The sequence below is a fragment of the Charadrius vociferus genome, unplaced genomic scaffold (genome assembly GCF_000708025.1).
Source record: "Charadrius vociferus isolate BGI_N301 unplaced genomic scaffold, ASM70802v2 scaffold263, whole genome shotgun sequence".
In the NCBI taxonomy this organism is placed as follows: domain Eukaryota; kingdom Metazoa; phylum Chordata; class Aves; order Charadriiformes; family Charadriidae; genus Charadrius; species Charadrius vociferus.
Window position 1 is genome coordinate 1,106,121 of NW_009647769.1, and position 12,436 is coordinate 1,118,556.

At 42.4% G+C, this 12,436-nt stretch overlaps 1 protein-coding gene across 1 annotated transcript in view; it reads left to right on the top strand.

The window, feature by feature from the left end:
• The first annotated feature begins 209 nt into the window (after positions 1-209).
• DHRS12 (dehydrogenase/reductase (SDR family) member 12) overlaps positions 210-12,436 on the top strand; it is a 42,130-nt gene continuing 29,903 nt past the window's right edge. The window contains exon 1 of the mRNA XM_009882387.1: positions 210-289. Coding sequence (XP_009880689.1) covers positions 210-289 — 80 coding nt within the window. The remainder of the gene's footprint in view (positions 290-12,436) is intronic.

The window sequence follows — 12,436 nt, forward strand, 5'->3', positions numbered from 1 at the left end:
TAGGGAAAAAATGCATTATTTTCTGGCAGGATCTGCCTCATTTGTGGCTCCTCAGCTTTCTTTTACATGATTTTCCCACACCCAACTTTAATTTGGCCCAAAAACTAGCAGTGGCCAGAAGGTGTTCAGACTTTCCTCACCCAATTTATGTATTCCCTTTTCTCCCCCAATACCTCCAGGTGACTCTTCTGCTGTACGACTCAACAAGGATGAGGCAGCTGCTTTCCAAGTCTGTTGTGATTGATGATGATGACGACGACGAATATCCCTGGAGGCAGAATGCTCACAAGTACTACATCCATCTAACCCTCAGCCTTTTCCTCTTTCTCTGGTTCATTCTTGGAAACTACTGGGTTTTTTCTGTGTACCTGCCAAATTTCATCCCACCATTCCACCAGCCTCAGGATTACTGTGACAAAACCCTGTACATTTTCGCTGTTGGCGTTCTCATTACTAGCCATACCATTCTCTTTCTTGTTATCTTTTGTAGCTGCTGCATATATTGTTTTTCCAGGCAAAGATACTCTTCTGAGGAAGACTAAATGCCACTTAAATAAAGCCCCAGATGTTTGGGAAAGTGTACAACAAAGGACAGGCAATAATTCAACCTTGTGTACATCTTTGTTGTACTATATATATGTATGATAGCAGTCAACTGCAAGAGGAAATTGTAAAATACAGTGCCATCTGGAAATAGCTAAGATGGAATACAGCATAGTCAATGTAAAACTGCTGCTGCAGATGCCACGGTGCACTCTTGCTAACTTCTACATCCCTTTTTTAACTCTTGGATATTCTATCTGGAGTAAGGTCTTGCAGATGGCAAACTCCTCTAAAACCAGGTCCCCTTATGTTGTTTCTGCACAGTACATCTTTGCCTATAAAAGCAGTCATGTTGTCCTCTTGACTGGGATCTGAACATCTCCGTTGCCTTGCTGAGGTATGTTATTGTCCCTGTATTACAGAGAAGGGAGCTGAGACAAAGAGATAAAGGGCTCTATTTGGACCACTTTGCATGGAGCATGGACTTTGACAGTACTTTAGATGCTCACCAGAGAGCTATTCAGGCCAGTTAGACCAGCCAGTAAGTAGCTATGATAGCAATACAAGTATGTAGAAAAGGCAGCCTGAATACGGCCCCCAGGTCTCTTCTGAACTTGGATTAGAAAGCATCTATATCTAACTTTGGTGCTAAAACAGATAATCTGAATATATCCATACATATCCAATACATCCAAACGGAGCCAAGGCCACTTTGCAAGTCTTCAGCAGAACAAGGAACTGAGCTACTGAGTATCACATCAGTGCTTTAGCCAGGGCTCAGCATTCCCAAACTTGGGGAGTCTCCTCTTCTCCACTTCTTGTATAGCAGTAGTGTGTCAGTACCACACCAACACAAAGATGGCTGTCAAACCATTGTGATCAAGCTCATTTAAAAAAAGGGTGATGTTATGCTGGTATTTTAAATATAAAATGATACTAAGACATGGGCAGGGATGTGAGAATTTCAGGTGGATGTGTTCACTACAGCAGTTGTCTGGTTGTGGTGTGAGTGTACATTTGATTTGTTCACCTTGGTGCTGTACATATTGAAATCTGTATGTAATGGACAGATATAACGCAAACAGCTTTTAAGTCAACAGCAGTATCAGCTTCAAAAGCACCAGCATGCACAGAGACAATTGCTTCGTGACATGTAATGGAACATAGCTGGTTCTGGTAGATTGTTTTTTCATGTGTTGATGAATGCAGTGTAAAAGTGCTCTTTCTGCTTTTGCTTTTATGCACTTCTGTTAATATGGTCAAAATGGACGGGCTCTCCTCTATAAAAGCATGAGGGTGACCCCAGGCATAGGAAGAGGATGTGTGGTTTGGGTATTTTTTTCTGTTAAAACCCACAGAGCTGAAACCTATGTTTTAGAGAAACCTAAAAGAGATATGCTATGCCTGTGGAAGGGTGAGATCTGTAAGAGAACCTCAACAATGTGCCACAGCTGAACAGGCTCTGCTCAACCATCCTTTCTGTGACTGAGGCTGAACGCAGTGTAACATCTGCGGGAACCACCTGTCTTCAACCATGAAAATTTATCTCAGGAGCTATTGTACAGATAACTAAGGGTGCATTTTGTCCATAAGGATTTTAATTCAGGTGCTGGCTTTAAGAATTGTTTATTTCCAGAAAACTAATCTTAGAAGGAAGGTAGGATAAAGGCTGAAATGATCTGACAAGACAGCAGCATCAGTGTAGCATTCCCCTGCTCTGCAACAGCCACTCAGGAGAAGTCACAGTCAGGCTGTCCGTGCTCAAAAATCCATGGAATGGGAATTGTTAACACTGCTGGCTGACTTAGGCCATGCACAGTTGCATGTAAGGAGATATGACCAATGGAAATCTTTCCTTTTATTCGTGGGCCTCAGGTTGTGTCTCGGAGAAATCACAGGCTGTTGTTTTCCCAAGAGCTGCTCCACCCCACGTTCTCCACTACCTCTCTGTGGTACCACACATTTCTGAAACACAACTGCTGTCAGTGGTGGAATGCTAGAATTCCTCCTTCCCACCCCAAATACTTCATTGGCTCAGCACCTGGGCTCCTGGATTTCAGTGTTCAGTTCTGAACTGATCTAAGTGATTTTACCTTCAGTGGAGAGCATCTTTCATTCATTAAGATGCTGTAGTGTTTAAAAAAATTGCCTACCAGCAGGCATAACTCCATCCATCACTTGAATGCAACAAAGCCGCTGTTTATCATTACAAGTGAACTTTACCCAAAAGCTTGGAACAGGTATAAAAAAAAAAAAAGACAATTATACTCAGTTGATAATGCAAAAGAAATTTAACAAGAAAGTAGCTATACACACTCCACCCATAGAATTCCATTACAAACTTCCCTGTTCTTGCAAAATGCTGCTAGAATCATTCTTGGTCACAAAGAAGTAAGGGCTTATACTCCTGATTAAGTCTGAATTGATTCCCATGTTGCCGTGCATCCAGTGACCTTGCAGCAAGTGATGATGTGTGCGCTCCTATCTGAGCAAATATGAGGTGATTTTATTTCAGCTGGAGGAGATGTAAGCTAAGTCACATTGCCTTGCATTTTCTGTGTGCCTGTGTGAGCATACTTACAGCAGCTCAGCAGATGTGCGAAGATTCATCAAACTTCAGCCGCACAACGGTAAGCCTGAGGCCTGTGTCTCATTCATGGGAGACTAAGACTGACTGATTCTCTGCTGTCTACCACGGAGGCTTAATTCTTCAGGTATGAGAACCCAGTGCATTCACTGACATCTTGGAAAAGCGCTGCCAAATCACAGCGCTAGTGTTCAGTACCTGGTTGGCACAAACGCAAAACGATAGAGGAGGTATTATTGAAGCAAAAAACATTCGTGAAATACTTTGAAATTATACAGAGTCAACGAAAAGCCTTGTTAGGACTGAGAGAGGAAAATTCTGAATTGATAGTATTTACCTGTACTTGTGCACATCGATAACCTATGGCACATGCAAGCGGGAACGTCAACACCTCCAAAATTGCTGGAGCCATCAATTCTGTATCCAGAGACATCTGAGCATACCTTCTGCACTTTCACTTCTACTGCCTCCTTCAGCAGGCTGGAGTCACGCAGGTGTGGAGCAGGGACATCTGGTTTTGGGCATATGATTAAATACTACTGAGTTAGAGTGACTTACTAAGTGAACACTTTTCTGACCCACCATCAGCAGCATAGTCTCTCTTGTGTTGCTCCAATGGCTAAATAAAGCACTCAGCTTAAGCCCAAATGAAAGTAGTTTAATTGAAGGCACTTTATCTCACTTTGGGGTAAGCTAGGAACGTGTGCATGGTCCCCAGCACCTTAACTTGCAAGCAGCAACTTTTTAAATTGCCACAAACTGATGGTGTCCCAGACATATGCTCAGTCTCGGAAGAAGTAGGCACATTTCCTCAGCAAACAGCTGTGGGAGAATTAAGTCATTACAGCCCAAAGGTCAAATGGCTGAAAATACAAACTACACCCTGCTATGAAAATGTTTAGTATTTTGCCGCTAGACTAAAATTAAAAATTGAAAATGTTCATTTTTTTTTCACAGTAATATAAATGTCTTCTGGAAATGGAAAAAAATGCACCCTTGAGCTAATTATTATGAAGTCAGAAATTTGTTGAGTATAATGCAGGAAACCAGCTGTAACTGTTCCAGTTAAATAATCTCCCCTTCTTGAGAAACAAAGGTCTATTTCTAGCTTTTAAAGGAAAAAAATGTACATGATTTCAATGGATTAGATAGCCTGCTCACTGCTAGTTGTGGGTACTACAGAAATCTAATAATATAAAGACACAAAGACATTTCTGTATGCACACACAGACTCTAGACATAGACATCTCATAAATGCAATGGTAGCAGCCATGAAATAACGCACACTTATTACAGTTTATTGCCCACAGTATATTTCTCCTCCCACTACTCCACCTTCTTTAGCAATGGGCACAATATTGCAAAGCTCTATGGAGCAGCTTCCCACAACTATTTTAAAAGCTGCAGGCAGACAGGCAAATGCTTTGTTCCTTCATTCCAAATGTTGAACACAGACAGCTCCTACCTCCTAACCCAAAGAAGAGAGAAAAGATGAACATCAGACATATCACAGACCTCATCTCCTCAGGAGTAGAAACAGGAACGTTGTGCTGTTGGAGAAGAGAAGTAGATCTCTCTCACACAGCACTTGCTATGAGCTTTATGAGGTCCCAAGAAATCAGGCTTTAAAATTACAAGGTAACTGTGCAGAAAAAATAAAGATGCAGAAGCTATTCTAGGTTATGTAAAAGCTGTTTTGAATGTCTCAGATCCTGAAATGTGAACAGTTGGTGTAAACGAGCCTAAATGCTTTGACTTTACAGGCAAAGGGCTATGAAGATTAAACCGGTGACAACTTCTATACATTGCATATTCTAAACCAGAACAGTTGAATCTTGAATCTTAACTCCGATTATTCATCTTCCCCAGATTCTACTTGATAGGGACTTTGCATCATGATGAAGACCCATGTATGTTCTCCATATAATAAAGGATTGTTACATCAGGACTGTAATTTGAAATTGTTGCTTCTTGGCTTAAGTTTCTTGAGGTTCCTGTTCACTCCTGGACTACATGAAAGTCCCACAGATGCTAGCCATAAGAGGAAAAAGAAAACATTTTTAGAAAGTATAACATTTGAGGGGAAAAAAAAAGGCTGACAAGTGACATCTAATATTGCATAGTACAAGATAAAGTACAAGAAAACTGCTAAAAAGAACAATGTTATATTGCAAGAACAGGCTTCTGAGAAAATTGTACAAAGTTCTGAGAAACCACATATACATGTTTGTAACAGTGAATTTATACCAAATGTCTCATTTGAATAAAAATGCAAGGAGGAAGATATTGACCAGTGTAAGTGCATGAGCCCACACAACTGGAGTTTAAAAATTAAGGTACTTCACATTTACCAGTCATGCTAATTATAATCAACCTTGCTGCAATTTTACTGAGATGAATAGTTGTATCAGAGGTTGATTTCGCCCACAGATTTGAATCTAAGCCATACTGACTCTTCTGTATGATCACTAATACTCAAGCAAAGGGAGAATCTGTGATACCTTTCCCCGTGCTGCAGCATAGCAGCTGAAATGTGAGAGATGCTGAGATACAAACTGTGGGCCTCTAGGCCAACTTACATGAAAGCCTTTTTTAACAAGGTCTTCTTGATGTCCATGTGAGTTAGGTACCTGCATACCTTACAGATTTGATTCTCAGCCCTTTGGAAAAAAACATTTAGCCTTTCAGTATCAATATGAAATGAGTACACAGGGTGCAAACAGTGGAGAGAAAAAATCTATGCACGCTTATTCACAAGTTGCTATAGACAACATCTTTTTATTATCATTGTTAATTTTTGCTCTTTGTACTGCTATTCTACTTCTGCATGAGTTTCACATTACTAGTTCATAAATTCTGTTTATTTTCAAAATATATCAGAAAAAGTGTTGCTTCGTTATTTTTAATGGACTTTTAAAAAAATTTGTCCAACAACAAGTAAATTAAGACTTTTAATAAGCAGGTCTGGTAGTTATTTGCAGGGGAGGATTTGACTCCATAGCTTTACATGGATAAGTTTTACATATCTCTGTGGGTTCTGTTACCACAGCACGTGGACTGCTCGCAGATACGAAACTTCAGTCCATTCCTTTGGCATTTGAACACAATGTACAGCAACCATATAGGCTGAGGTGTGTTGTTGCCCTGCTTGTAGATACCTCTTGGTGGATACGTACTACTAGATAGTATCTGCAATTTGGTAATAGCTGTGCTATAATAATAAATGCTAATAAGTTGTAAGATTTGCAAAAGAATAAGAAAAATAAAAGAATGGAGTATAGCAGAACTCACCTGAGTCAATAAGCCCATGACCATCCCTGTCCAACAACTGGTAGTAAGATCAGTAAGATCAAGTAGAAGAGCAGTAAGAGAAACAGGTAGCTGAAGAAAATATTAGTACAGATAACTGCATTACTGTCACAGCCTAGCAACAAATGTGTGCAGTCAAGTATGTTCCCTACTGTAAAGGCATGAAGATAATTTTTCAGTCATGGGAATCAAAAAATTTATCTTTTCTTGACTAAAAAATTTATTTACTAAGATGAAAATCAACTATCAAGTTCCTATTATTTTTAAAACAGTTATATAGTAAAGCATGCCTAAACTATTTGATACACAGGAGATTAATTAGATTAGCAGCAGGTTGACCTGCCCCTCCCTGTCAATTCTTTTCACTTTAGGAGGACAGTCAGCAGTCCCTCTCCCTGCCAGGACATGCCTGTCCCTGGGAGGCCTCGCAGGCTCTCAGAGATCAGGGCCCTCAACAGTTGAGGGAGCAAACCTATACTTCTGATAGGCAAAGTAAGAGATTCCTTTTACAGGCCCCTGAGTAAAAAGGAGTGATTGAAGTGAGCTGATGACATACTGCCACATTTGTTTCTCAAGAACAAAAGGCTATTAGGTCTGGGGAAAGCTTGACTGTTCATTGGAAACAACACTGCTAATGACAGCGGCTGGCAAACTTAGCGATGACTTGGGTGTAAGAGCACACAACAAAGAAAATACCCTACTGTTCACAAAAACACCACACATGCCAGAACTTTGACCCCTCCCTGCGTTCAGGATGAGCAGCTTTTTGCTTCTCTCACCCTGCTAATAGCATAAGCACTTCAGACATGTCCCTGAGACCTCAGGGCCTGGACGTTCCTCTTTGACCACTCGCCAAACCCTCTGCCTCAGACAGGCAAAAGCAAAAGTGCCGACTGCCTCTCCCCAGGCTGCTGACAGCTCTTAATTGCTATTACACTCAATGGGGCAGTGCTAGTTTCTAAAGATGGAGTTTTCAAGTGTTCTGCACCCATATCTGAGGCCAGCATGGCAAATACAGTGTTGGGAGTGGCTTCCATGGCTGCCACTTCCTTTGAAAACCTGGCCTCAATTACAGATGCCAAGCTTTTCTGCAAATTTGGCCCTTAAAGCCTGCTCCTGTTCCCATTGCAATCAGGGGTGACATTCTGATTGATTCAATGGGGGCAGGCACACAGACTTAATTAGAAAATTGGTAACTGCAAGGAAAGAAGAGAATGCTCAACAGCCTGCCAGATCTCTGGTAGGAAACAAGCAAAGGAGCCAGTTTTCCTTAAGAGATTTTAGATTCTCTCTCTCTCAGAAAAAAAAAAAAAAAAGAAAAAAAGATAATAAAAGAGATTGGCAAGATGGCCTTGAAGCTGCTCTTAAACATCTTGTATAATATATAATTGCTTTTCAGCTCTTGAGTACTCTATCTACCTTTTAGATCTGTCCCCTGGGAAGAAAATATGAAACATGCTGAAACACACAGCCCTTAACAGCAATCAGTATTTTCAACTTTTCTTTTGTGTTGGGAGGCAATTAAAACTTTGCTTAAAACTCCTTGGTCTTTGACAGATACAAAGATGGCTCACGTCTAAAGTGTGTTTTTCATGTTAGTCCAGCTGGGGGACAGAGAGGCATTTTTCACCAGCACTTGTGTTTTAATAAAATTCTGAGATTCTCAATTCATTACTGTGTGAAGAACCCTAATGTCTGGAGGCTCACAGTCACAACACTCCAGAATTTTTGTTTGCTTTTAGGATTATCTGCATTCATGGATGTGCTGCATAACAGACTTCTATACTGCTGCCTGCATCTACCCAAATGCAAGATCACCAGTGCCAAGCCAAGCAGTGCAGTGTTAAGCCTGGTGCAGTCTCATCCATAGTGCTTGGGAACGCATTATCCCCTGAGCAAACTATCCCCCTGACGATGTTTGAGCTTGTTTTGGACAGAAGTAGCTGTTTAATACCTAAAGAGAGCCTGGGCATCAACAAATGGCCTAGTTTGGGCAATAGGAGAATCAGGACCTGGAAATATGCTCTGAGTTATTTGATAGTGTAGATATACCCTAAGTGTAGTGGTCCTCAAGGGGAACAGTTAACTTGGGTATGTTATATCAGGACTAAACACTGACCGGGTAAACTCATTTTGTTCTGCGCTCAAATGAGGGAAATGTTAGGAGCTCAACAGACTTGTGGCTCTCTTGATCCACCCTCCCCCCCAGCTCAGCCTTCCAGTGGAGGAGCCAGGCTATGCATATATATCAGTTGCTAGCTGTGATAACTGTCTGAGGTGTTGGCTGCCAATCCATGAGAATAATTCCTTGTCTAAAAAACCCCTCACATTCAGAGCAGTGACCTATTGGAGTTTAATGGTAAGCTAGTAGCAATCACCATGAAAGAAATGAAAAGCTGTAACTTTCCAAATTTCCAAAGCTCTCTAATTCAGCTAACAAGGCGTACCAACCTAGAATTCAGTGCAAAAGGCAACAAGCAGCCAAAACTCTTGATGCGGGAAGAAATTTTGCCCTTGAGAGTACTGCGAGGCAGGTCCTTCATTAGCACCAGCTAACTCTTGACAGAACTATGTCTTACCTTTCTCCTGCACACAACCCATACTGCCTTATTACTGTGATGGCTGGGTTAGTAGAGAGCACTCACATAGTCTCTACAATCTCCTGCCTCTGGAACAACGATACAAAAGCAAAACATCACAGGGGGTGAAATGAAGTAGCAGAAAACACCTAGGTGTTAGGACAGCCTGTGACAGCTCGCTTCTGATGTGAAGCTGTTCAGACAGAGAGATTTCATGGCTCAAATATTTATGCATGGATGTGTCAACACCGTGCTGTGATGACTCCCTTCTGGATGCAAGCTTAGGGGCTCACTATGGAAAAGGCAAGTGTTTTTAAGCAGAAATCTCCCAGCTGAGTGTGCTCAGGGATTGCTGCACTCTGGCAAGGGCATCATTTCTCGGCATTTACAAAATCTCCAGTAAATGGCTTTTGTTAGAAGGGTATGGCTAACATCACAGTAGTGGTACTACAGTATTTATGTAATATCCTCAGATAATTTTGTGTGTGTACCAGGGTGACACTGGTTCCCAACCCTATATGCAAATGTTTTCCTATCAATCTTATCTTCTTTAACGTTAATAAGAGTAATACGCTGTAATTGCCCATTACTGCTTAAACCCCTGAATATTATGAGCTGCTCCCACTGTCTGGCTGCCATAATATATTTTTGTGTTTGACTCATGGACAGCTTCTGCCATGCATATTCACATTGCTTAGTACCTCAGAGCTGCACCATCCAGCATCTTGCTGATTACAGCCTTTAGCCTGCAAGGAATTCTGTGTATGTGCATACACCCCATTTACTTTCAGAGGTCAGCAGACTGCGGGGGTGTACCCCCCAATTTATGAGAACACAGGCTGAAACTACAAACACAACACATCACAGCCATCATCCAGTTTTGCTTGTACTAAGCCATAGTCCCAGTGCTTAAGAAATAAACAGGGTAAACAAAGAAATGACAAGGGAATAAAGCTCAACCTGCCTTATTGCATTTATTCACAGGAACTTCCACAGGGGTTTTGTTTTGTTTGGGGTTTGCTAATGTTTTTGAAACTGAAGCCATATTTCCTACAAAGAATGCAGCCAATTCTGCGGCATAAGCAATCGTGGAACATTATTGTTCTCCTAACAGCACACCAAGATGCACTGGGGGTTACAATGCCCAAGGTGAGACATTCTCTAACTAGCACAAACACGTGGGGCAGCGCTGCTGGATATGCATAACAGCAGGCATGCCCAAATGATTCTCCAGTGTTCCCCTGCTGTGTATTTGCCCTGAGCCAGAGTTCAAGGCAAGAAACCAGGCAGACTCACACAGGCTGTGAGGGAAAGGGAGAAGCTGAAGGGCAGGGCAAGGGACTGAAAGTAGGAAGGGGGGGACATTATCTCAGCCTGTATGCAGGACTCGCACAAGCCTAACATCTGCTCTGTTCACAGCGAGTGTGATTTTCTAACATCATTACAGCAGTCTATGCTGTACAGTTTTGGTTGCTAATTGCACGTTGTAGGTGATGATCACAAAACTATTTCCATATAGCTCACAATTACATACTTAAAGCCATCATAGTACGTATCTGTAGTTCAGGCTGCCATTCATTTTCCATTGTAGGGAATAACATTCTGCCACTCAGACTATTGCCAAGCTGTTCCTTTCTGGGCCAGAAGTCTCCATTTTGAGCATTAGAATCAGGATGAATTGTTTAGGAACACTTCAGTCAAAAACTCCTAGCCATGTCCAAGAACAAAATCAGTTAAAACTGACTCAGGCTGCTGGCTTTAAATAGATTCTTTCAACTGTTTTAATGAGAACAACCATTTTCAGATTTGGTGCAAAGGTATGACATTTAGCTGGATGTCTCTGTAGGGAAGAAAATATCACTGTGAAAATGTGTCTTTTCACCCTCTATAAACTCTTATTTCACACACAATACCTTGTACAAGCGGACAGTGCCGAGTTCAAAAATTTTAACTTCATGGTGGGAAGTACCTTTTGTGTGAGAGCCTAGTACTTGCACAACGTGCTGAGAAAGTGGAAGACTTGAGTATGAGGCGTTTGCCAGAGTGAAGAGATTTAGAAAAAGGATTATAAGGCCACCATACAGGGTCAAAAAAGACAGAAGATTCCCATTCCTTCCCTATCTCTGCTATTGAAACCGGGTAACAAGCTCTTGAATTCTTAGATAGGCTTCACAAAGTAGCTTCTCTGCATGTGGCCCTGCGTACCACATAAAATACATGAATTTACCCAGGTTGCACACTGAACTTTGTATGTGCATAGTTCTTTAATGTGCTTTAAAACATAATTATACCTATAATGACAACTTCCTTATGGCTAACATGGGCTGTCCAGATGTACAACTCCCAGTGATTCTCTTGGGCTTCATAGCTCCAATGCACATACCAGAGGAACTGAAAACACATTTTAAATTTCATTCCCCCTCTACTGCCACTTGCATACCCTTTCCTACTGGTATACTTTACCACATTAGGAGGAGTCGGGAATTTCATAGAATGGTTTACTTTGGAAGGGATCTTGAAGATCATCGAGTCCCCCCCCCCTGCCATAGGCAGGGCCACCTCCCACTACACCAGGTTGCTCAAAGCCCCATCCAGCCTGGCCTTGAACACCTCCAGGGATGGGGCCTCACCACCCTCAGAGCGAAAATTTTTTTTCCTAATATCTATTCTAAACCTGCCCTCTTCCAGTTTGAAGCCATTCCCCCTCATCCTATCACTACATGCCCTTGTAAAAAGTTCAGCTTTCCTGTAGGCCCCCTGGAGGTCCTGGAAGGCTGCCATAAGTTCTCCCCAGAGCCTTCTCTTCTCCAGGCTGAGCAACCCCAGCTCTCTCAGCCTGTCCTTTCATGGGTTTGTTACATAAAACACTACTTGGTGTGGCACAACAGTGGTTACATTTCTGCAACAAAGCAGCTTTCCAGAGCAGAGGCAGCAGAGGAAGCAGGCCCAGGTCTATAGCACAACCCCTCATTCCCAAAATCCAACATCCCTCTTCCAGCCCCGGCTCAGCTGACAACAGCATTTGTCCGAGTGGGTACCCCAGAAAACTCTTCTTCCTTCTCCTGCCACAGCTTTCACAAGGCAACATGGCACTCACTGCCACAGCCAGGTCTTGGCAGCAGCCCCCGGAGTGGTAGGGGGCTAACCCCAGCAACCACCACAACACCCTAGCTGGCTGGAGACACCCCAGCTGGGTGGCTAAAAGCAGCTCCCTTTCCTTGAGGAAAGGAAAAGAAAAAAAAAAAACAAAAAACGCAACAAAACAACCACAAACCGCTGCTAGGGAGGAGGAGGGGGGAGGCACAACTCTCCCCCACAGACACACACTACCCTCCCTCGCACCCCTCTCCCCATCGTGCGGGCTGCCCGTAATGGCGGCGGGCGGGGCAGGGCCGCCCTTCGGCCCTTACCTAACGGC